The sequence below is a fragment of the Natator depressus genome, chromosome 3 (genome assembly GCF_965152275.1).
Source record: "Natator depressus isolate rNatDep1 chromosome 3, rNatDep2.hap1, whole genome shotgun sequence".
NCBI classification, from domain to species: Eukaryota; Metazoa; Chordata; order Testudines; family Cheloniidae; genus Natator; species Natator depressus.
Genome location: NC_134236.1, coordinates 33,333,121 through 33,357,479, shown reverse-complemented (window position 1 = coordinate 33,357,479; position 24,359 = coordinate 33,333,121). Strand labels below are relative to the sequence as shown.

The window sequence follows — 24,359 nt, the reverse complement described above, 5'->3', positions numbered from 1 at the left end:
CTATTTATATTGTTAGATGTCAAAATCTCCATAGCAAAACTGATAGTAATGCTTTGTACACTCAAAAAGCCTCATGTAAGACCAAAATGCAGTTTTTATGAATGCTCAGTCCTTCCTTACACCTTTCTGATTGTCTGAGGAAGAGCTAGTCTACTGAATATATGGAGAGCAGAGGCCTCTCACATTCCCAAAAACTCTCCCTGCAGCATGGGGGCACCACATTCAGTAGAAGGGTGCTAATTTTCAAGAACAGGCTATTTCTTTCTGATTCTTCACCTGTTTATTTCTCACAAGTTCTCCCAGTGAGGCGCTTCAGGTGCATAGGAGAGTGAGAATGACTCTCTAGTCTGGTGATTAAGGCACTCAGTTGGTGGGAGACCCTCATTGAAGTCCTTGCTCCAATTACTGTTTGTTTATACACAGTGGAACAGTTTAAACAGGACAGACTGAAAAACACTCACACCAGAATATCCTATAAACTAGCCTTGTGGCTAGGGTCTCCAGCAATTTGGGAGACCCCTGTTCAAATAACTGCTCCACATCATGCAGAGGGGTAATTGAACCTCGGTCTCCCGCATTCTGGGTGGGTGCCCTAACCGCTAGGCTCAGGGTTATAATGGAGAGCAGGGGTCAGCAACCTTTGGCACCTGGCACGTCAGAGTAAAGCCGCTGGCAGGCTGGGCCAGTTTGTTTATCTGGATCATCCGCAGGCACGGAGCCCCGCAGCGCCCACTGGCCACGGTTCTCTGTTCCCGGCCAATGAGAGCTGTGGGGAGCAGTGGCTAGCATGTCCCTCGGCCGAAGGTTGCTGACCCCTGATGGAGAGTATGTTGTCCCCCTCCACTCAGAGTCTTGTGAATCTAGGCCTTTGCTCTTGTAAAAATGCGTGAAATCAAAATGAAATAATTTGAATCAGGTTCAAACTAAACATTGTGTTTGGACTCAGCTTGAAAGTTTTCTAACTTCTGATTTGCTGAAAAATGTCATTTTCAGTTCAGCCTGAGATTTTTGATTTTTCAGAATTGCCAGCAATCAAAAAACTATCCATTATTCACCCATCTCTAAGTGTATGTTTGTATAGTGTTTAATACAGTGGTGACACCATCCAGATTTGGGAACCTTACACACTTACCTGAAAAACTGTGATTAAAATTTCCTGTCTCAGGGCAGCAAACCCATTTGTACTATTTCTTTTCTTTCCTTTATTCAAAATAAAATGGAAGGCTCCAGAACTGAGGGATATAGTGGTTTGTCCTGATCTATATATAGGGTCCTCCAGAACACGGCAGTCATCAGCATTCACCTTCCACTAGAAAATAGGTTCTTCCTGCTAATGTAAGTGCTTAAACTGGGGAAGAGAGGAACATGACTATTCCTAGTGAGTAACTTTGATGTGAATACTATAATGCCCTTTTGAGACTTATTTTTATTAACTTGAGAAAACCTATTGCATGTCTTTTCCAGATTGGCCACATTGATGGGGAACCTAATCGTAAAGGAGCTTTCCCAGTATCATTTGTGCACTTTATTGTTGACTAAATTGCTACTGACCATTGGAGAAATTTCTAATTTCCAGCTGTTGTAGAAATTTGTTTTGCTTTGTTCCAGCCAGAACATTTCCTGAGTCCTATGTACTTTAGCTGACCTATTATTTGCCACAGTTCTCACTTTGGAATTTAAACAGATTTTTTATCATTCCAATTATATTATCTTTTTCAAGGTGAAGTGAAAAGCATTAAAAAATCCAGGAGTCAAACTATGTGAATGTGCCCATTAAAATATTACAAATAACTTACAATAAATGAGTTGAAAATTCAGTTCTCTTCTTTCAACCTGGCATAGTTAAGGATTCTATGTCCCCAGAGTCAAGGAAATCCCGAACATTTAGAAAAAGGCAGCAAATTCTGCTAGCTCCCTCTGTTGTTTTAAGTTTTAGAGCCCAATCCTACAAGCAGAGTACTTCTGAATTGCAAGTATTCAGCACTTTGCAATATCAGGTTCTAACCAAGGACATCAACACTTGCAGCAGAAGAAATCTTGACCTCTGAACTTGGGTGCCTTGACAGGTAAAGCTAAAAAGCTTTTCAGTTCACCACTGAAGGAGACTTCTTTCTTTCAAATTTAACTTAGATATTTGCTTAAAGCTGTCTGAAATTGGTTAGCTAATCTTCTGTGTTTGAGACTTTCTTTTATGCTACATGTATATGTCACTTGTTTTGAAATGTCATTTCTGTATGTTACATCCATCCATTTTCAGTCATATTTAATGTGACTACTGCTAGTTAATTAAACCTCCTAGCAATATTACTGAGTTACTAAATTAACTCAAGGATATGAAAACTGCACTTCCTGAAGTTTACTTAAAACTCTGTAAAGATGATGGATTGCAGAGCATTTCTTAAAACTGTTTCCTTATGGTGTTTAGACTTTTTGTATTCTTGAATTTTCTTGATCACAGTGACATGTTCATACACAAAGAATATCTGTAGTGGAACATTTAAATTACTGGATAAGGATAAATATCTGAAAACTCACAAGTATGCATCAGTTATGTCCTATTTCATACAAATTTTTTTAAAAGTGTGCCACTACCTTGCAAATAATTAAATATTAGTTTGCTAACTCACTCTGTATTTATATAATATACCCACACCTATGGTAGCTACACTGTTAAACTTGTTCACTATTTTGTGAACAAAAGACTAGACCATTCATAATTCCCAGTTGATTGATGGAATACTACAAAACATCAATAGAGATATAACGCCATTTTGATGTTTGTATATTGTGATATCGTACTGGTTCTTTTGTTTATGCTACAGGAAAAAACTGATAGCATAGGATTAGAAATCAATGTCTAGGTCACATTGGCTTTGATCACATGTTTTGTGACGATTGTATCTCTAGATTTATCAAGAGAACTTTGAATTTCTCACAAATGGTGTCTGTTGGCCTCAGTGTTGTAACAGGAATGAAAAAGGCCGATGCAATGTTTATATTGAGAAAAATTATGTGGCATTAATTCTGGAACAGTAAAGCTGTTGATCTCACCTTTCTTAGAATGGTACAATTGATAGACAACCTGTCATTTCTTCAAGAAGCTGTTGCTGCATTATAAATGGAACAAACTGGAATGTTTCAGGATACTTTGTTGCAAGTTTTGAAGCTAATTAGTCTGCATTTTCAAAGTTCCCAGTAAAATATATGTGATATTAGTAATAGTTTAGCACTACAGTTTTATTCACTTACTGATCTGTTCAGTTTGTTTTTTGAGACACTATTTTGTATGTTTCTATTCCTGGTAGAGTTTAGACAGTAAATGGGCATATTATTTTGCACAGTTCACTTCTATGTACAGTATTTTTAAACACAGAATCTTGTAGCATCTATAACAGCCTGCAATCAGTCTTAATTATCTGGCATCAATTACATCATATATAAACATTGATGCAAATTTAACTTCAGCTACACTAGAAAGTGTGCAAACTTTCAAAACTTAATCATGTTAATGGGTACATTTGATGGGAAACAAGTAGTTTTTCAGAATACAAATTAATGGCACTGTGGTGCTGGTAACTAAGATCTTACTGTCCGATGAAGAAATTTGCCCCAGGTTTCAACAGTATGCTCTCTCAATATTTGCTCCTCTGGGAGAAGAAAATTGCAGAAGAGATTCTGAACAGACTGTAGATATATATTTATAATTAAAAAGTTACTTACTTTTAGCTCCAAGATTTTGGCATGTTTCATGCCATTTTTCATCAAAGCTGACTTCAAGAGATCATGATTCAAAAATCTGTTACTAGGCAGATTAGTAGGTTGCTGTTAATTGTTTTTAAAAGGAGCAGTTGACATTTAAAATGCAGCTTAGAATGGCATTTGAGATGTATAATATTCAATTCAGTTGTTTGATTTTGTTTGGTTGCAGAGCAACTGTATATATTGTATAACCTAAATCAACTCTTATTTTCGATGTCCTGGATGCAGTGATTTATAATTAGAGCATGATTAATAAATTTACTCTCGTTAACCAGTCAAATGACTGGAAAAATAAAACTACTTTTAAAATCAGTGGCCTATTTTCCTTACTTGATTTTGTGCAATTTAAGGAATGTGTGTTTCAAAAATGTAAAAGATTGCAGCTCCAGAATTGTTTGCTCATTTGAGGTTTCTTTGTACAGTAACTCCTCGTTTAATGTTGTCGTTATGTTCCTGAAAAATCCGACTTTAAGTGAAATGAATTCCCATTTGACTACTGCTGTTGTGTGTTCTAAACTATGCTATGTAAACAAAGATGCCCTTAATGCTTTGACGGTTTCCTAGACTGTATTTGAGGCAAGTGTCCAACTTTTATTTTGCAGACCTGCAATATTTACATTCATGTACAAAACACTATTCGGTATAAACTTCATGTGCAGTATAAAATTAACTGTTCATGGTTTTATATTAATTGAAATGTAAGATCAGCGATACCCTGCAATGACTTCTTCAGGTAAATCTTAGTTGGGCTGTGGGTTTCCAATTGTCACTCACCAGGGTACATATCAAAATAACTTCTGTCCTATTTACAAAGTTCTATTGTTCTCCTTTGCACAGTGTTAATGATCCTTCTTCAGGCAGTTAAAGGCTCACCTCTATTCCACTCTGAAATGCTTGGTCAGTGCTTATAGTCACAAAAGGGAGCAGAACTTCCTCCCAGCATGAAGGCTTCTTGTACTGTACCATGACACACAGCTGCAGAAATTCAAGACTTCTCTGAGGTTAAAACTGAGTCAAAGGCTGTTGATAACACTTTGCAAATAGCTTGTGCTTGTTCCTACAGTGTATAATACAATAAAAATCAGTTAACTGTGCTCAAAAGCATAAAGTATTGACAGTTATATTTTCACTAGCATTTACTTAAGTGCTCTGCCTATTACATGATGTAGTACTTCAGCAAAAACTCCCATCTGTTAAATTTCAAGCAGAATATGATCTACAAAAAATTTTCAGTGCTTATACAGAATGAAACAGGAGAGCTGTGTGTGAAATTCTATTGTTTGCAATTATGCCTGCAGACATCTGTTTTAAATTAACTTTGGTGTGAAAAAAGACAATTTTTAGTCTTATATTATCTATGCCCTGGACTACACTGGGTGGGAGGGGAATTGATCGAAGTTAAGCAACTTCAGCTACGTGAATAATGTAGCTGAAGTCGACGTACTTGAACCTACTCACCGCGGTGTCTTCACTACGGTGAGTCGACTGCTGCTGCTCCCCCATCGACTCCACCTGCGCCTCTCGCAGCGCTGGCTTACAGGAGTCGACGGGAGAGCGCTCAAGGGTTGATTTATCATGTCTAGACTAGACATGATAAATCGATCGCTGCCCGCCAAGCCGGCGGGTAGTATAGACATACCCTATGTTTATAGGGTGTAACCATCGTCCTAAAGCTACTCCACTTGCTTCCTTATGCCTTTGCCAAACCATCTGAAGAGTTGGTCGCATGGAGACTAGAAAGCATATTCTACCATGATACTCTGGCACTATCTCATCTCCTGCTTTCCTTAATATACCAAAGGAAGAGATCAAACTCCTCCTATGGTAATATAATGCCTGACTGTGGACTGAATGCATAGTGCCACTGAAATGGTTGCTGTGTTCCTCCAGCAGAGCTAACATGAAGAGGGAAAGAGGCTGTTGTATTTGAATGTATACAAATTGAAGCACTCTCTAACCACAGTCTTTACCAGCGGTCAGGCATAGCACACCAGATTGGTGTAATTGCTTCACTGATTTAAATAGGCTTTTGCCTAGAAGTTTCTCATGTTATAGTCAACATCTTACCAGTTGAAGACAACTGAACACAACTCCCTTTGTTGCCAATACATCCTTTTTTACTGATTTTTAGGGAGTACAACTATTAGCCATACGGATGGGAGAATAGCATACTCCAAGGGATACTACCTAAAGAACTAAGGAAAAGGCTGATCATATGATTCCTTTGTAATTTTAGAGCAGTAAAGGTAGTAAGTCTCAAACAAAGTTAATCCAGTGCAGTCTATGATTTTTCTCCTTAAATGTGGAGCCATTTATTCTCTGTTAACCCTTTAACTGCCAGAAGGCTGTGATTATGCAAGAGGAGCTACATCTGGGCTGTCCCATACAACAGAGCAGAATGTTACCACTGGGTTTCTGTGCTGTTAGAACATGGTATTTTTAAGTATGAAGCTTGGAGGTAATGAAGTTAGACCTCAAAATGTATTGGTACCTAAATTAAGAACCATAAACATGAATTCTTACCAAACTATTACACTGATACACCCAGAGACTGTATTCTTCATAACTTGCATCTGTCGTCTTCAAAGCCAATAAACTCTTTCCTGCTCCCAGACCATCATCGTAGCAGACCATCCGCACAATTAAATACAGAGCATGTCTATGTAAAACATCCTACAACAATATGGCAAATTAGTTATTCTAAAACAGTGCACAGACACTGAAATTTTCTGCATGCTTTCCCTACTGCATAAGCTGCTTTTTACCAAATCCTTTGAACATTTCTTTCTAAAGAATACTCTCTCACTCTGTGCACTTGTTTACAGAAGACAAACACTCCCACTGTCCCTGGTAACATTTCCTTAGATTACCCCCGTAACATTTTGAATCTTCAAATGAGGGCAATAGGTAAAAATTTAAAAACAACAAATAACCAAACTAGTAGCAGTTTAGCTTACGACCAAGATACAACACACAAATTTGGCGGGGCCAAATACATTGGGGGGAGGGGGGAAGTATCTTGTTATCCCGCTGCTGTTTGTCAGTATTTTTAATTAGATTTGAAGCTGTTCAGGATAGGGAACATGTCCCTATCTATCCCATTCTTACATATCTAAGAACATTTTTGGTTGCTATAAATGGTGATGAAGCTTTAGACTCAGACTATTAAAATAAAATAGAGTCTTAATTTATTCTACAAACTATATCTGCATTAATACAGTCTACATTGTAGCTGGATCTTTATGAAGGAGTGATAGCTGCTAAGTGGTCTAAATAAAATACAAATTGATGTCAATGGGTGACATTCAGGGGCCAGAATTTGTCTAAAGAGTATGTAATGCAATATCACAGAAAGGAGCCAGCGCAAGCTGGCTTAATCATGGATGTCTGTCATCTTGTCTCATGCTTTCAGGCTGAAGCCAGCAGAGGGATGGATAAAAGGCTTTAAAGTTAGAGATCCTTATCTCTAAGTACTTTCAACAAACGTGACCAAATAAACATACTCCTGCATGTGAAATACCTACTGACTTCAGTGAGAGGTATGAATGTAGAATGACTGCAGTGAGATTAGATGTTTAGGTTACAAATACTGCATTTCCGCCTAGACAACAGAAACAAATGATTCTTTGAAAAGAGTGAAGGAAGCTTTCTGGTTTTCTTTAAAAGTAGCTAACTGTAGCAGTAATACTTATTGTCCTTGTAACAAGGTTGTTACCTGCCAATGTGATTGTTATTAGGGCTTGACCTTCTAAGGCCAGGCATTTAGAATGGCTGTGGTTTCCAGAGGAGCCTAAAGGGAACCATGTGACTCGAATTTAGGACTATGCATGCAGCAAGGTATGCTCAGTTAGGAGACCAGGCTGAGAAAAGACCTGGAGTAGGAACTTTCATGAAGGGATCTGGGGAGATACTGTGGGGAAGCTGGGGAAACCTAAAGGCGGGCAGCAGAAGAACCCTGGGAAAGGGTCTGGGTTTTTTGGCAGAAGTGGTGAGTACTAAAGGGTACTCTCTGTAGGGGAACAAGCAAATGCTCAATGCACTTACAATAACCATCCAGAGAGTGACACCCTAGGGCATGCGTTTTGCAGATGATGTGCTTATGGGGGAGAGCAAGAGGAAGTGGAAGAAGATTTAGAGAGATGGAGATGCGTACTTGAAACAAATGGCATGAAAATCAGCAGAAATAAAACCGCATTTGGTCTGCAGATTTGAAGATATCTCGGAGGAAGACAACAGACTATGTCTGGGGGGCCAGAACTACCAAAGTTATAAAGTACCTAGGTTTGATACTACAGGATATTGATGAACTCAACAATGAACTTATAAACAGAGCAGGAAAGGCATGGACTAAACAGAGAGAAGTGAGCAGAGTGATCTGCAATAGGAGAATGCCCATCAAAATGAAAAGTAAAAGCTACAAGATGGTAATTAGGCCTGTGCTTTTGTATGGCTCTGAATGCTGGGCACTGAGGAAGAAACAGGAGCAGATCTTAAACACAGTGGAAATGTAAATGTGAAGATGGAGACTTGGAGTTGCAAGGGTGGACCATGTTTGGACAGAGCACATTAGGGGAAGTACGAAGTTGGTATCAATGATAGAAAAACTGAAGGAATCCAGGCTTACATGGCTTGGGCATGTGAAAAGAAGATGGGAAGAATATATAGGAAACAGGGTATTAAACTCAGAAGGGGAGGGTAAGAGAAAGGTTGGAAGACCCAAAACTAGATGGATGGATGTCATACAAAAGGATGGGGTTAGCTGTGGCATTTCTGAGGAACTGCTTCAAGACAGACTAGAATGGAACAGAAGCACTCAAAGAGCTGACTTCATACAGATGGGATTAAGGCTAGAACAAGAAGAGGGGAGACAGCATGCATAAGGAACATCGAGACAATGAAGAGGCAGTGTGGGGCTTCAGGCCTGGAGTGGAGATGTGCTCTTGTTTAGGGGCTGAAAGATGGGATTTATGAGGGTAGAAGACCACCCCCTTCCATAATCACCTCATCCAGCAAAGACCAAGACAGACCCTAGTGTGTGTGTGTGGGGGCGGAGGGAGAAGGAATTGAACTTATAACCCAGAAAATATTGAATCTGCTGGATCAGCCTTGGTCATCATGGTTAGAGACTTTTACCAGAGGAGGGCAAGAGAACCACCAGCAGGATAAAAATTACTAAAAACAGGGAAGGTGAAAGACTGTTTTGTTTTTCTTTTGGAATTCTCACTTGCCCCTGAAGGAGAAGACTCTCTTGCTTTGGCTTGAGGGCCAAGAACCCCAAGTCACTCATGCACGAGAAGGAGAGTACAGACTATGTTCTGAAGAGAAGATCTGAGGCAGTTTTGCTAGAAAGGCAAGAATCTCCTGTCCCTCTGTTTTAGCTTCAAAACAAAAATTGGAGTCTTACTCTGAGATCAGAAAATCGGAAGTTTTGAAATGGAAAAGAATTACTGGGTCATTCAGTGTCCTTTAACTGCAGACTCATCAGGGCACTGATAAATGCCTTTCCCAGAGTTGCCCACCATTCATCTTCCACCAAATAAAGCCCTTTATGAAGAGACACACTTACATACTGATCAGATGTTGAGACTTTAATACCGTACTTGGAAACTCCCATAATGAACTCTTCTTCAACTGGAACAAAAGGTAACTTTCCATCTTGCTTTGGAGAGAAACAAAAAAAGTGTTAAGTGTATAGGGAAGGGCAAAAATAATGAAGATATTCATTACAAAACCTGCATTTTCTCTGTTTTAATTATATTTCAGACTACTGGAATATTACCATTAATGGGGCTGTTCACCACAAAGGGTTTTCCTCTTTAAACACTCCTTGATATGATGGGGAACACTGCGTTTCTTTTAGTTATTCAGGATTGGGAAGGGAACTTTTTATGGAGAATGAGGTTTTCTACAGTCCCTTCCTTTGTGTTTGTTCTATGGCCCAGCTACACTAGCAGCGTACTGTTTCAGGGACAAACAGTGCAGGCAGAGGAATGTTGATAGTTGCTCCATCCTAGTGCACTGATGCTGATATTGGCAAAGCTTGTGCAACATTAGGAACACTTTTGTACATGGCTGAGTGCTACCAGCACATATGCTATACTTGCAATATCTAATTTCTATAATATAAACTGGCATTTAGGAATTCAAGTATTGAGCTTGTAAAGGAACCCTGACCTTTTTTTTTTTTTTTTTTAAATAAAAGCTTGTTTTTATTCCTTTTGACACTACAAAGATCATCACAACTCTCTTAACATAATGGAATTATAAATGGCCATGAGTGGTCAGGCTCTTGCTTTTATTCCTCAGCTGAAAATTTCCTCTCTGTTGAGAAAGGTTGGCATAAGTAGTCGTCTTTCATGGATACTGCCACAAGGGCTGGAGACTGACTCTCTGGAACTGTAGCTTTCTGCCACCAGCAAACCCCTGATGATATTTGTTCAGTCATGCCTCAGGCTTTTGTGTCAACAACACTGCTTCCTGCAGTAGCCAATTGTTTTTCTGAGGTATACCCTTCAACTACTAACCAGGAGGTGGCTTGGCAGTTGTTGAACTCTGAGCATGCAGGGTGAACGCTTTAATACAGTAAATTATTTGTACATTTTAAGGTACTTCAGAAGTAAGACATTTGATCATATGGCAAATACACAGTAGGAAGAAACATACTGGTTTAAAATGTTTTGACTTATTTGTATGCTTTTTCTCTTACCTGTGCCACATCTATGTAATTTATCAAGTCCAATGGCCCCTCCAGACTCTTGCTCTCATCAAGTTTCAGTTTTTCAATGGCACCAACATATTTAACTCTAAATTCTGCCCAGGTATCTGAATTACTGTTGCTTTGTCCTATAAGAAAAGAATTGTAAATTCAAAGAACTGTTCTACTTAAGCAGTAACGTCTGTTGTTCTTTTGATAATGGAAAGTCTCTTTGGTCTTTTTTAATCTATTAATTTTGAATAATCTTTTGCTCCCTTGGCTCAAACACTGGATCTCCCCACTGAAACAATTTATGAAACAAGAAGGGTAGCAAAGACACCAACACTTTTGTGTTATTTGGTTCATAGTATAGTAACCGCACCTTTCCTTAACTTCTGATGGGCTGATTCTTTAGTGTGCTATCACAGAATGGTCTACAGAGCAAAATGTGATGACGTGAGAGTCTACCATAAAGTATGGTCTACTTGAACAAAAAAGTTGGGCAACTTAAACCCAAGATTTATTTATTTTTTTAATGTACAAGAGCTAACCATAGCTTACAAAACAAGAATTTTCATTTGGATTTATACATCTCTTCCCCACCCGCAGCCATGTTGAGACCCAAGAGTGGAGCATTTAGCTGGTACATAAGAACTGAAAAGTGAAACCAATTGCAGTGAAAGTCTCTGGTAGCAGGAAGCTGCAGAAGCCTTTCCCTGCTGCCTCCTCTCTGCCAGAGCCTCTGACAGATGGAGCTACACACTGCAGTGTGGACACAGCCCGCTTTTTACTGCGGCATATAGAGACACAGACTCTGGGGAACACATTTGACACTGAACTACTGTTTTGCCTTCAGAGAAGTGAATGTTCTTTTTGGTATTGCAGTATCCTGTTAAACATTTTGTGAATACGAGCATTAAGTATTTCCTCTTTCAGTGATTATGTCTCTAATGAAGAAGCACACTGAGAAGCCAGGTCCCTGGGCTGAGGGCTTTATCCAAAGCCCAGTAAGGCCATGTCTATACTCTGATTTTATAGAAGTTGATTTTTGGGCACAGATTGTATAAAGTCGAGTGCATGCGTCCACACTAAGCACATTAATTCGGCGGTGTGCGTCCACAGTACCGTGGCAAGCGTCGACATTCCGAGCAGTGCACTGCGGGTAGCTATTTCACAGTTCCCACAGCCCATTGGAATTCTGGGCTGAGCTCGCAATGCCTGATGGGGCCAAAAATTTGTCACGGGTGGTTATGGGTAAATGTAGTCAGTCAACCCTCCCTCCCTCCGTGAAAGCAACAGCAGACAATCATTTTGCACCCTTTTCCCTAGATTGCCTGAGCAGACGCTATAGCACGGCAACCAAGGATCCCGTTCAGCTCACCGCAGCAGTTATGACGATTGTAAACACCTCCTGCATTATCATGCAGTTTATGCAGAACCACCACCTGAAAAAGCAGGCGAGAAGGCGACGGCAGCGCGGTGATGAGGACAGGAACAGAGATTTCTCTAAAACCACGGTCCCCGGCAATTTGGAGATCATGGTGTTACTGTGGCAGGCTCATGCTGTGGAACGCAATTCTGGGCATGGGAAACAAGCACAGAGTGGTGGGACGGCATAGTGTTGCAGGTTTGGGATGATTCCCAGCGGCTCCGAAACTTTTGCATGCCTAAGGGCACTTTCATGGAACTCTGTGACTTGCTTTCCCCTGCCCTGAAGCGCAAGAATATCAGATGAGCAGCCCTCACAGTTCACAAGCATGTGGCAATAGCCCTGTGGAAGCTTGCAATACCAGAGAGCTACCGGTCAGTCGGGAATCAATTTGGACTGGGCAAATCTACTGTGGGGGTTGCTGTGATGCAAGGAGCCAACGCAATCATTGAGCTGCTGCTATCAAAGGTAGTGGGAAATGTGCAGGTCATGCTTTGCTGCAATGGCATTCCCTAACTGTGGTGGGGCTATAGACGGAATGCATATCCCTGTCTTGGCACCAGAGCACCACGGCATCCAGTACATAAACCGCAAGGGGTACTTTTCAAGGTGCTGCAGGCACTGGTGTATCACAAAGGACATTTCACCAACGTCAACGTGGGATGGCCGGGAAAGGTTCATGACGCTCGCGTCTTCAGGAACGCCGGTCTGTTTAAACAGCTGCAGGAAGGGATTTACTTCCCAGACCAGAAAATAACTATTGGGGATCTTGAAATGCCTATAGTTATCCTTGGGGACCCAGCCTACGCCTTAATGCCCTGGCTCATGAAGCCGTACACAGGCACCTTGGACAGTAGTAAGGGGCTGTTCAACTATAGGCTGAGCAAGTGCAGAATGGTGGTAGAGTGTGCATTTGGATGTTTAAAGGGTTGCTGGCACAGTTTACTGACTCGCTTAGACCTCAGCAAAACCAATATTCCCATTGTTATTGCTGCTTGTTGTGTGCTCCACAATATCTGTGAGAGTAAGGGGGAGACGTTTATGGCAGGGTGGGACGTTGAGGCAAATGGCCTGGCTGCTGAATACGCGCAGCCAGACACCAGGGCAGTTAGAAGAGCACAGCAGGAAGCGTGGCGCATCAGAGAAGCTTTGAAAACCAGTTTCATGACTGGCCAGGGTGTTTGTTTCTCCTTGATGAAAACCCACCCCGTTGGTTGCCTCTAAATTCTCTGTAAGCCCCCCCCCCACCCCCCTTCGATCACAGCTTGCTTGCAAAGGAAATAAAGTCACTATTGTTTAAAAAACATGTTTATTAAATTGATTATAAAAATAGAGAGATAACTCACAAGGTAGCCTGGGTGGGGTGTGGGAGGAGGGTAGGAGGGAAGGAAAAGACCACTTTAAAACTTGTTGAATGACAGCCTTCTGTTGCTTGGGCTGTCCACTGAGGTGGAGTGGTTGGGAGCCTCCCCCACCCACATTCTTGAGCATCTGGGTGAGGAGACGATAGAACTTGGGGAGGAGGGAGGGCGGTTAAACAGGGGCTGCAGCGGCAGTCTTTGATCCTGCTGCCATTCATGAACCTCCACCGACGCCAGAGCATATCCATTTGATCCTGCAGTAGCCCCAGCGTTGCCTCATGCCTCCTCTGATATTCCTGCCACCACCTCTCCTCACATTCATTGGCCACTTTCCTGTACTCTGCAATTGTGTCTCTCCACGCATTCTGCTGAGCTCTGTCAGTGCTGGACAACTACATGAGGTCAGAGAACATTTCATCGCGCGTGCGTTTTTTTTCGCTGCCTTATCTGAGATAAGCCTCCCTCCTCCGTCCCAGAGGCTGAAACATTTGCAGCTGCAGGAGGAAAAAAAGGGAGTGAAGTATTTAAAAAGATACATTTTACAGAACAACAGCTATACTCTTTCACGGTGAACAACACTATTCACATTACATAGCACGTGATTTTGGTACAAGGTCGCATTTTGCATCGTATATTGAGTGCCTGCGGCTTTGGTAAGCCATAGTCTTTCGGCTTCTCCAACCTTCATAACAGCAGCGCCCTCCTCTCCCATACCAACCAAAGCATGTTGAGTTGGCCATTTAGTGCTGCAGTGTTCCTGTTTAACGTGCAGCATCAAAAACCAAACTAAGCCCCCCTCTATCCAATTCTCCGGGATGATCGCTTTACCCCTCCCCCTACTGCGTGGCTGGTATCAGGGAAGATCCCTGCTAGCCAAACGTGAACAGCTCAGCGCCAATGCCCCCCCTGCCCGGCTAACTGCGGGGAGGATTTCTTTTCAGCCACAGACAAACAGCCCAGTAGGAACGGCTACCTCTGAATGTCCCCTTAATTAAATTCCCCTATTTCAACCAGGTTACCATGAACGATATCACGCTCCTGAGGATAACACAGAGAGATAAAGAATGGATGTTGCTTGAATGCCAGCAAACACCGGGACCATACGCTGCCAGGCTTTGTCATGCAGTGTTACCAGATTACTTGCTACTAGCATGGCATGGTAAAGTGTCCTACCATGGAGGACAGAATAAGGCTGCTCTCCCCAGAAACCTTCTGCAAAGGCTTTTAGAGTACCTCCAGGAGAGCTTCATGGAGATGTCCCTGGAGGATTTCCGCTCCATCCCCAGACATGTTAACAGACTTTTCCAGTAGCTGTACCGGCCACGAATGCATCCTAAGTCCTCAGGGGCTACTTAATCATATAAAAGCAAGTGTTTTTTAAACATGTATTATATTTAAAAATGTACACTCACCAGAGGTCCCTTCTCCGGCTTGGTTGGGTTGGGAGGATATTTCAGTCAGGGTGATAAAAAGATCCTGGCTGTTGGGGAGAACGGTGTGCTGTGTGCTCTCCTCAAGCTCGTCGTCATCATCCTCCTCATCTTCCCTGTCCACAAAATCCTCAGACATGGTGGAGAGTACCCCATCATCAGAGTCCACGGACAGGGGTGGGGTAGTGGTGGCAGCCCCCCCTAGAATTGCATGCAGCTCAGTGTAGAAGCAGCATGTCTGGGGCTCTGTCCTGGAGTGTCCGTTTGATTCTTTGGTATTCTGGTACGCTTGTCTGAGCTCCTTAAGTTTCACGCGGCACTGTGTTGTGTCCCCGTCGTAGCCTCTGTCCCTCATGGCCTCTGAGATTTTTTTGAAATGTTTTGGCATTTCGTCTTTTGAAACATAGTTCTGATAGCACAGATTCCTCTCCCCATACAGCAATCAGATCCAGTACCTCCCATTTGGTCCATGCTGGAGCTCTTATTCAATTCAGGGACTGCATGGTCACCTGTGCTGATGAGCTCACCTGACCAAACAGGAAATGAGATTCAAAAGTCCCCAGGGCTTTTCCTGTACACTTGGCCAGTGCATCCGAGTTCAAAGTGCTGTCCAGAGCGGTCACAATGGTGCACTGTGGGATAGCTCCCGGAGGCCAATACCTTTGAATTGCGTCCACACTAATCCCAAATTCAAAACGGTGATGATAATTTCAGCACTAATTCCCTCGTTGGGGAGGAGTACAGAAATCGGTTTTAAGAGCCCTTTATGTCGAAAAAAAATGGCTTCGTTGTGTGGAAGGGTGCAGGGTTAATTCGATTTAACGCTGCTAAATCCGACATAAATTCGTAGTGTAGACCAGGCTTAAGTCTATAGAAATACTCTTAGACCTCATAGGGCTTTGGAGCTAAGCCTGAAACTTCTTTCCTCTCAGCAACACATCCCTGTAGCATACATATCTGTGACCAAGTGCTAGGCCAGAAAGGCTGAGTCAGCACTTTGTTCACAGCAGCTCCAATCGAGCAAGGCAGAATGGAGCTGACTAAACAGAGCTGTCTCTATTTGTGGGTGGGGCAGGGCAGAAAGGCTAATTAAGCCATTAGCCAGAGCCCACAAATAGGTACAGGATGGAAATGGAAAGGGGGGGGAACAGGCGGTAAGGGGAGAGAGAGATTGCTCTCCTCTGCTTGTTATAGGAACTGTATATGTTATGAAGATGGTGGGACTCCATTTATAAATAAACTGCACAAGGTGTTGGACCATCATAAGGGTCTCTGAGTAGTTTTGCAGACCAGAACAGAGGCAGGAACCACGAGGCTCTGCTACAGTACCCCGTTGTTTCAAACCAATCCCTACTGTTGCACCTATTTTCTTCCCCTCCTTTGCCTTCCACAGTCCTGCTCCACCTCCCTCTGAACTTCTGTATACCTTCTCAGCATTTCTAGTCCCAAAGATCACTTTCTATTTTAGACTGCAGCCGCTCATGTGCTACTAAGTGGGCCATCCAATAGGTTTGCCCTCAGCTGACTACATGTAAATGTGTAAAGCATCATTCACACAATGTGAATTTACATTTTCTCACCTCTTCCCTTCTCCCAACTCTTACACAATCACACATTTTATAAAATTAATCCATCTTCAAGCAAGTCTGTCTCAGCACTGGTTACATACCTGAACTTTTAGTGGAGTCTGTATCTAGACTAGCCACAGTACTAGATCTGGAAAGTCCACCAAGACTGGAGTCAACAGACTTGTTAAAGGGAAAAAATATAAAAATGCCAATTAATTACTGAAAATGTTAATTTATCTTCAGATTTTCTGCCCCTATATTCTTCATTATAATCTTCTAACTTTTATGGTCTTGAGCTATTTAAAAGAAATTAAATCAACACAGTGAAACATGACCAAAAAAGTCCTACTTCTCCAAAGGATTAATGTAATAAAACTTGAAAGAGTATCAGTCTGACTTATTTACACCAATGTAAACTGTACAAGGGTCTCTCAAAAGCTTTCAAATGTTTTTGAAACAGGGAAAGGAGAGATGGAAGAAAGAGCAGAGAAAATGAACTTTTTAAAAGTTCATGTCCATGGTCTTTCTTTTCATGCATCCGATGAAGTGAGCTGTAGCTCACCAAAGCTTATACTCAAATAAATGCGTTAGTCTCTAAGGTGCCACAAGTCCTCCTTTTCTTTTTGCGGATACAGACTAACACGGCTGCTACTCTGAAACCTTTCCTTACACTGAATATCTTAACCTTTAAGAAACTGACAAGTGCATGTTTGTCACTAATATTTGATATAACTTGACCTTTAGCAATGAGATTTATATTAAAAAATGCCAACCATGTCAGAAACCCTACAAGATTTATGTCATCATTCACTGGCTATCAGACAGAATGTACTTAGCTGTCAGAGGACTTACGTTTTAAGATAGGAAAGAAGTATTTTAGAAATATTGTTGTATAAAATAAAAAGAAGGTTTTTGATTTGGCTAGCTTGTTCTGAAGAATCAAGCTCATTCTCACTTTTAACGGCTATTTTAGAGGTTCTTGAAAGATTCATAGATTATAAGGCCAGAAGGAACCACTGTGATCATCTAAAATGACCACCTGTGTAACACAGGCTATGGAAATTCTCCCAAATAATTCCTGTTTGAACTAAAGTGTTTCTTTTACAAAAATATCCAATCTTGATTTAGAAACTGCCAGTGCCTGAAAATCTACAACAGCCCTGGTAAATTGTTCCAATAGCTAATTATCCTCACTATTAAGAATTTGCACATTTTTCCCAGTCTGACTTTATCTAGTTTCAACTTCAAGCCACTGTATCTTGTTATATCTTGGTATACTAGATTGAAGAGCCCATTATCAAATTTTTGTTCACAAAAACAAAAGATACAAACAGTGATCAGATCAACCCTTAACTTTCTCTCTTTGTTAAGCTAACTGGACTGAGCTCCTTGAGTCTTTCACTATGACATATTTTCCAATCCTTAGTTACTCTCATGGCTCTCCTCTGAACCTAAGTAACTAATACTTCAACATTACAAAAAGCAGTAAGTTATATTTTTTTTGTACAAATCCTCTCTCATGTTCTGTTGGTGTTGAAGTAGTTTCCAAGTAGACTCCTAACAACATCAATGGGATTTATGCTTGTATGTTGGAAGGACAGCATGCTACTTACAACCAAAAACTAATTCTGATATTGTTTGATTTCACAGACCAAAAAAAAAAAAAAGCAAACCAGATGTTTATTTCAGCAAACATCATCATCATCATATTAAAGACTCCAATAGCAAGGCAGTCAACTATCAACATTTACTATTTATTAAGCATCAGTGTGCTTGATGCTACATGACAAATAAAGATGCAGTCCAAACTCTGAGGGACTTGCAACCTAAAACCCCTTAATTAGCCATTTGACTTGAAATGTTACTTTATTGGTCAAAAAAGGTTAAATATTTCATAAAAGAAATTCAGATTAACTCTGACAAGCAACGTGACTTTTCTTCTTTAGAATGCAAATCTCCCTAAGACTCTGATAATTTAATCTATCGCCCAAATTTACAACTATTATTAAAAGGGCAAAATAAATTCAACATGTATAAATATTGTATCAGTCAGCTGACTGACCTGTCATCTCTAATTAAAACAATGATTTGTCTTTGTGCAGATCCATTCTAATTCTGAAACAGTAATATTTCTACATTGGCATCTCTTCTTTTAAAGAATAGTAGGATTTAGTTTCTGTTAAGGAGTATAAACGTCCCTCTTGAAAGCCAGAAGAAAAAAAAAAGGGGGGGAGGGGAATTGAGTTCTTAAGGAATAATGTACCATAACCTGTACCTGATAACACTTTAGTTCCAGTAAGGGTTTCTGATTAGAGCTGGTCAGAAAAATGTAAATTTTTGTCAATTCGTCAATTTATTGAAATTAAAACATTTCACGGAGATGGTTTGATTTTGATAACATTCCACCAGAAACAATCCTGTACGCCTGGTTAGCTGCCAAGGAGACTAGAAGCGCTAGGAGTCCCAGTTCCCAAGCTCTCTGCAAACTATTCGTTCACAGCAAATGAAACTGTCCCAAAAACTTACTATACCCCCAATTCAGCTTACCTTGCTTTTAGTACTGATTTCACTGCTTTGGGAGCTGCTGCTGCTGTGTCGTTTTTTCCCTTTTCTGAACATTTTTTCACCATAATTGGATCAAAGAAAATGCTAAAGGAAGGAGAATTAAAAATAAAATCTGTGTCATATTACATCATTAAGAGGAGGAATCCCTGCAAAAAACCATGGTGGGTTTTGTGTCCAAAGTGGAAAATGGTTGGGGGACCACTAGACTAATGATTCTGAGCATGGGACTGGGAGCATGAATCTATTTCTTATGACTGAGCCACTTGTGTATGGCTTCAGGCAAATCACAACCTCTCTTCCTGAATTTCCCTATCTATAAGAATAGGAAGGATTTTAACTTTGCTACTTTACCCACATTAGAAAATTGAACCTTACAATAGCCTTGTGAGGTAACTAATTAACAGAACATGTAAAGTAGCAAAGTTAAAATCCTTACGGAAATTCATGAAGAGAGGTTAAGTGATTTGCCTGAAGCCATAGAGCAGCATAAAATCAGAGGCAGTCTTCACTATTATATTTTCATATTCAACCACTTAAGCTTCTCCTGAGGCTTGAGAACCAAAGGAATTACTTTATAAAGAGACATGAGGCTGACTAAGAACTTATGAAGCAGAACTGTTGTCTATCTCTGACCTAACACCAACTATATCTCATTCTGGGCGGCAGGAGAAGTTAATCTGTACTGTACAGGGTTGTTAAACCTTGTTTCTTTGGACACAGTTAGGGAAAAGCACACTCTGAACCGATTATAGGCCCCAAAGAGCATCACGTTACATGAACCAAAAAAACGGCCTACTTCCCATGCTATATAATTAGGCTTTATTGTGGTAAATTAAAGGAACTTGCAAGCAGTAACAGGCAGATGAGGAGGACTAGACCTCTCCAAAGTCATCAAGAGTAGGAAAGAGATCAAAATCAGTTTGCCAATAAAATCACCATCAGGGAACATAAATTTTAGGTTTCATTAAGTAAGCTTAGGCAACCCCATTTGATTTCCCAGTGGGCCTCTAAACAAACAGCCCAGTATATTTGATATTGAGCCTGTACTGCACTTTGTTTGTGAGCAACAAAATTTAAAAAGGTGAAAACTTGGATGCAGTCCTACTAATATAAGCACACGAGTGTCATCATTTATATAGCACGAGAAGGGCACAGGGCACTCTACCACAACTAAAAATGACAGGTCCATGCCCTTTAGTGATTGTAACTAACTGAATCACTAGGCTAAAACTGTAAGTTTAGAATGACTGTCTGTGACCTGGGAACCTCTTAGTGCCAACTGGCAAAGGACAAACAAGGGGTGCAGAGGGGTTACAGGGATCTCCTGGGTCTGGCTTACACATGCTAGTTCACCAAGGAGCATCACGTGAGGTCTCAAATACAAGGTGCTGTCACAACAGTCATCTATATTGCAAAAGTCATGTGTGGATGTTACATAAGGAATTTTGTATATACACTGAAAATTACAAGATGGCTAGGGACTGACCACCAACAAAGCTGAAAAACAGGTTTTCTGTCAGGCTATGTGTACCCTCAAACCGTATAGTGCAGGGATGGACAAACTGTGGCTTGCGAGCCACATGCAGCTCTTTTACAGTTAAAGCGTGGCTCGTGGAGACCCCCACTCCCCATTCTCCACCTACCAGATGGGGGGTGGGGGCAGAGTTTGGGACCTCTGCCTTGCAGAGAGGTGGTGCAGTAGGGGCTTCTGCCCAGCAGGGAGGGGGGCCTTGGGGCTTCAGCAGGAGTGGAGCTGAAGCCCTCAGCCCCAGCAGACGCCTCGCACAGGGCTAAAGCCCCAAATCTCGAACTTCTGAAGATTGTCATATGCGGCTTGGAGGGTCAGTAAGTTTGGCCACCCCTGCTACAGTTGCACAGCTGTAGCATTTCATGGCCTGTCTACAGTTGAAAGGCTACATCTACGCTTCTTCAGCGCTTTACTGTAAACACTGCCGATGCTGATTACGGGGATTCTCCCATGGGTGTAGGTGGTCCCCCTCCCCAAGAGGCAGTAGGTAGATTGATGGATGAACTCTTCCATCGACCTAGTGCTCTCTATATGGGGACTTAATGACAGCTTAACTACGCCACTCAGGGGTGTGGAATTTTCATACTTCTGAGAGCCATAGTTATGCCAATGTAATTTTCCAGTGTAGACCAGGCCTCAGTGTAGCCACTCGCTACAGACCACAGGCAGTAGCTAAATCAACAGATCAATTTTTCCATAAATCTAGTGCTGTCTACACCAGATGTTAGGATGGCTTAACTACATCGTTAAAGGATATGCATTTTTCACACCCCTGAGCAAGGTAAGTGGGTCTACTTAACTTTTTAGTGTAAACCTGGCCTTAGACAAAAAATGTTTATCTAGCTGGCTGCTTATATATAAATTTACTTTTGTATAATTGACAATAGATCTCTTCTCACCAGTTTGAACTGAATGCTAATGAGGACTGTAAAAACTTCAGAGACAGAAAAGTAACAGGTAGAAGCAAAGAGGAGGTAAGAACCCTATCTTGAGGTGCGTATTAAAGGTTTCCTCTAATATATTTGGGGGACAAAGAAGACACCCTGTCATCCTTCACCTAGGAAGTAAATGGACAGTGAATTTTACTTCATGAAAGAGGGGTCTCAATGAGGCTTGACTGAAAACAATGGAAAGAACTTTGTATGAGAAATTTCTTTAGACAGGAGGTTAACTTGTTAGGTTTTCTGGAGACTAAACTTAACTATGATTTTCTTTTACATGTAACCATTTGTTTCCAATATTCTTATTCACTGTCATTGAATCTCTGATCTTTGATAATAAACTTATTCTTGTTTTCACTATAAATGTATCTAAGTGGCTTACTTAGTGAACAACCATAGTGTTCAGGAAAGAGAAAGCTCTGCATCTCATGCACCATTTTTGTTCCTGGCACATCCAACCCAATTTGATGATCATAGAACATCAGGGTTGGAAGGGACCTCAGGAGGTCATCTAGTCCAACCCCCTGCTCAAAGCAGGACCAATCCCCAATTTTTGCCCCAGATCCCTAAATGGCCCCCTCAAGGATTGAACTCACAACCCTGGGTTTAGCAGGCCAATGCTCAAACCACTGAGCTATCCCTCCCTCCTGCCCATCTAAAAGTTTACAGTGCAAGAAAAGTTCACCAGCAGGAACAAACATTCCTGTACTAAAATTCTAAACAACTGGTCTTAGCCTTATGCTGGAGGAGGCAACTTAATTAGACAGTAGTGTCATTTGTGGCAGTATCTGTGCAAGGTCCCTCCAGAATACCATAACCCAGCTTCCACCCTCTAATACACTGTTTCTCAGGAAAGTCAAATTCAACACACACAGAGTGTCTTATGCTTTAGGATTCAGTGAACTCTGGTGCTATGCTCTTGAAAGCATGTGCAATTTGCAATGAACACACAATCACAGTCCAAAATGTTAAGGAGGGGCATAGAGTTTTAGAAGGATTTAGACTGATCGAGACTAAACTATCTTTAGGTTATGTCTATACTACGCATCTTTTAGCGACACACGGCTGTGCCCCTACAGCCGTGCTGCTAAAAGGCGTGCAGTGTAGCTACTGTTTGTCAGCAGAAGACAGCTCTCCTGCGGACAAAAAACTTCCACCCACAATGAGTGGTGGTAGCGTTGTCGGCAGGAGAACAGTCCTGTCAACAAATCACTGTCCACACCAGTGCTTTTCCTTGACAAAACTTATCTTGGGGGGGTTAACACCTCTAAACGACAAAAGTTTTGTCATTCACTTGCCATTGTAGACAAAGCCTTAGTCTATTAACATTGTACACCAGTGTTCAGAGCATCGTCTTTTGCCATATTGTTAAAATTTCAGTGAAAAACTCATTTGTTATATGCAGTTCTCTAACGTCTTTTGTTCTTGTAAACTGATTGATGACCTGTCAAAGGCACATTTTTCTCTATGAGGACAAAGTCTATGACAATTCCAAAGTTTTAAGAAGCAGCCATTTGGGTAAGAGTGCAAAGCTTCATCTAAAAATAGGTCTTAAGCAGTAATCCAGTTCCTCGCACTGATCTAAAAATGAATAAAATTTTATCAAGCCCCACTCCTTCTGCCTCCACAGACACAGATACACTTTTAGCTTAGAAGCAGGAGATATTTCAACCAAAGAGTTTTTCTCAAAATTTTAGGCACCTGAAAACAGAATTCGAGTTTGAGTACTTCTCAACACTATAGATATTAGCTGAGTGATAGAAGAAGAAAAATTATTCATATACATATTTTCTACCACAGGTTTAATAAGGTCAATTGAAGGGGAAAAAATAAACTATGCCAATTTCTTCTACAGTAGATACATTATGATAGAGTATCCTTTTCAGTGAGAAATATAATTTAAAGGAGAACCTCTTAAAACGAACTGAAATAAATAACTTCATGCAGCAGTTCTTGGAATGGCAAAAAACACTGCTTACGTGATATTTTATTAGCCACAGTGAAGGATATGAGTAGGCATGGAAAGATTAGATTTTTACTGGTAAATGTTGATAAATGTCAATTTCACCACGCACACACAGAAATGGACAAAAATATTTCCATCAATAATTGAAATTTGCAAAGTAAGACAAATGCTACTTGAATTTATTAGAGTTTGATTTAAGGATATTTACTTTGTATATTTTGACATGTGATGCCAACAATTTGTATTAATAGTTGTAAAGCTTTAACTTTCTAAATCTCAATGTCTACTGTCATTAATTACTGACTGACACCTATTATCTGACTCCCGCCCCTGGTTTCCCCCCCAAATGTGAACATTTAAATAAAAATGGGGGGGGGGAAGCATAAATTACAATTTTGTGAAAAATTTTAATTGACAAAAATCTTTAAAATGCTCACAATAAATATCAACACTACCCCTCTAAATTATAAACAAACAAAAATCTAATTTTGCCAAGCCTAGATATGAGTGGCTGGAATTTGGCACAAAGAGACCAAACCTCAGGCCCTGCTCATGAATAGCACAAAAAGCGGTTACCAGCTGCACCTGAGAGCCTATCTGGGGCTTCAGTCACTTCTGTCTGTCTAGGTATTTTTCAGGGTGCGCACCGCCAAGGTATCTGACTCCAGACTGGCTCCTTAAGAAACAAGAAAGATGGGGAACTCACACCCCCATCCTGCCATGGAGCCCTCCACCCCAGGCACGTCCCAGCTCTGGGCTCCTCCCCCCTCCCAGCCCCACACCCCGCTCCCATCTCTACCCCTCCTCCCAGTGCTGGGATCCCCCCTCCCCTGGACCCCTGCACCCCAGATACGTCCTACCCCCGGCCTGCCACGGCTCCGTCCACCCCAGACGCCTCCCAGCGCTGAAGTCCCCTCATCCCCAGCCCGGCTCGGGACCCCGGCCCCACCCGGAACGAGGATGGGAACGCACCGGAAGGCAGGGCTCGCGCTCCTCACCGCAGCGGCCGCGCTCGGTACCCGCCGGGGACTCGCCTTCCGGCCCGCACCCGGCCCGCCTCCCCAACGCTCGCTGTCCCGCGAACGCGCGTCCACCGGCCCCGGACCCGGCCCGCGCGC

At 41.5% G+C, this 24,359-nt stretch overlaps 2 protein-coding genes across 9 annotated transcripts in view; one reads left to right on the top strand and one right to left on the bottom strand.

Moving 5' to 3' along the window:
* ASAP2 (ArfGAP with SH3 domain, ankyrin repeat and PH domain 2) overlaps nt 1–4,746 on the top strand; it is a 174,208-nt gene extending 169,462 nt beyond the window's left edge. For all 4 annotated transcript variants that reach the window (XM_074947676.1, XM_074947678.1, XM_074947679.1 and 1 more), the window contains one exon: nt 1,465–4,746. In XM_074947676.1, the coding sequence (XP_074803777.1) occupies nt 1,465–1,539 (75 nt within the window). In that variant the 3' untranslated portion in view covers nt 1,540–4,746. The remainder of the gene's footprint in view (nt 1–1,464) is intronic.
* On the bottom strand, nt 3,953–24,357 carry ITGB1BP1 (integrin subunit beta 1 binding protein 1). Of its 5 annotated transcripts, none has more exons than XM_074947683.1 (8): nt 24,214–24,346; nt 23,818–23,917; nt 18,789–18,890; nt 16,343–16,421; nt 10,466–10,602; nt 9,326–9,418; nt 6,283–6,432; nt 3,953–4,816 (listed from the first exon to the last, which is right to left on the bottom strand). In XM_074947683.1, the coding sequence occupies exons 3-8, from the start codon at nt 18,858–18,860 to the stop codon at nt 4,745–4,747; spliced, it is 603 nt and encodes a 200-aa protein (XP_074803784.1). In that variant the 5' UTR covers nt 18,861–18,890; nt 23,818–23,917; nt 24,214–24,346; the 3' UTR covers nt 3,953–4,744. The 5 variants fall into 5 exon arrangements, with proteins under 5 accessions (XP_074803784.1, XP_074803783.1, XP_074803785.1 ...); XM_074947682.1 differs by having other exon boundaries at nt 23,827–23,917; XM_074947684.1 differs by lacking the exon at nt 23,818–23,917 and having other exon boundaries at nt 24,240–24,347.
* Between the last annotated feature and the right edge of the window lie 2 nt (nt 24,358–24,359).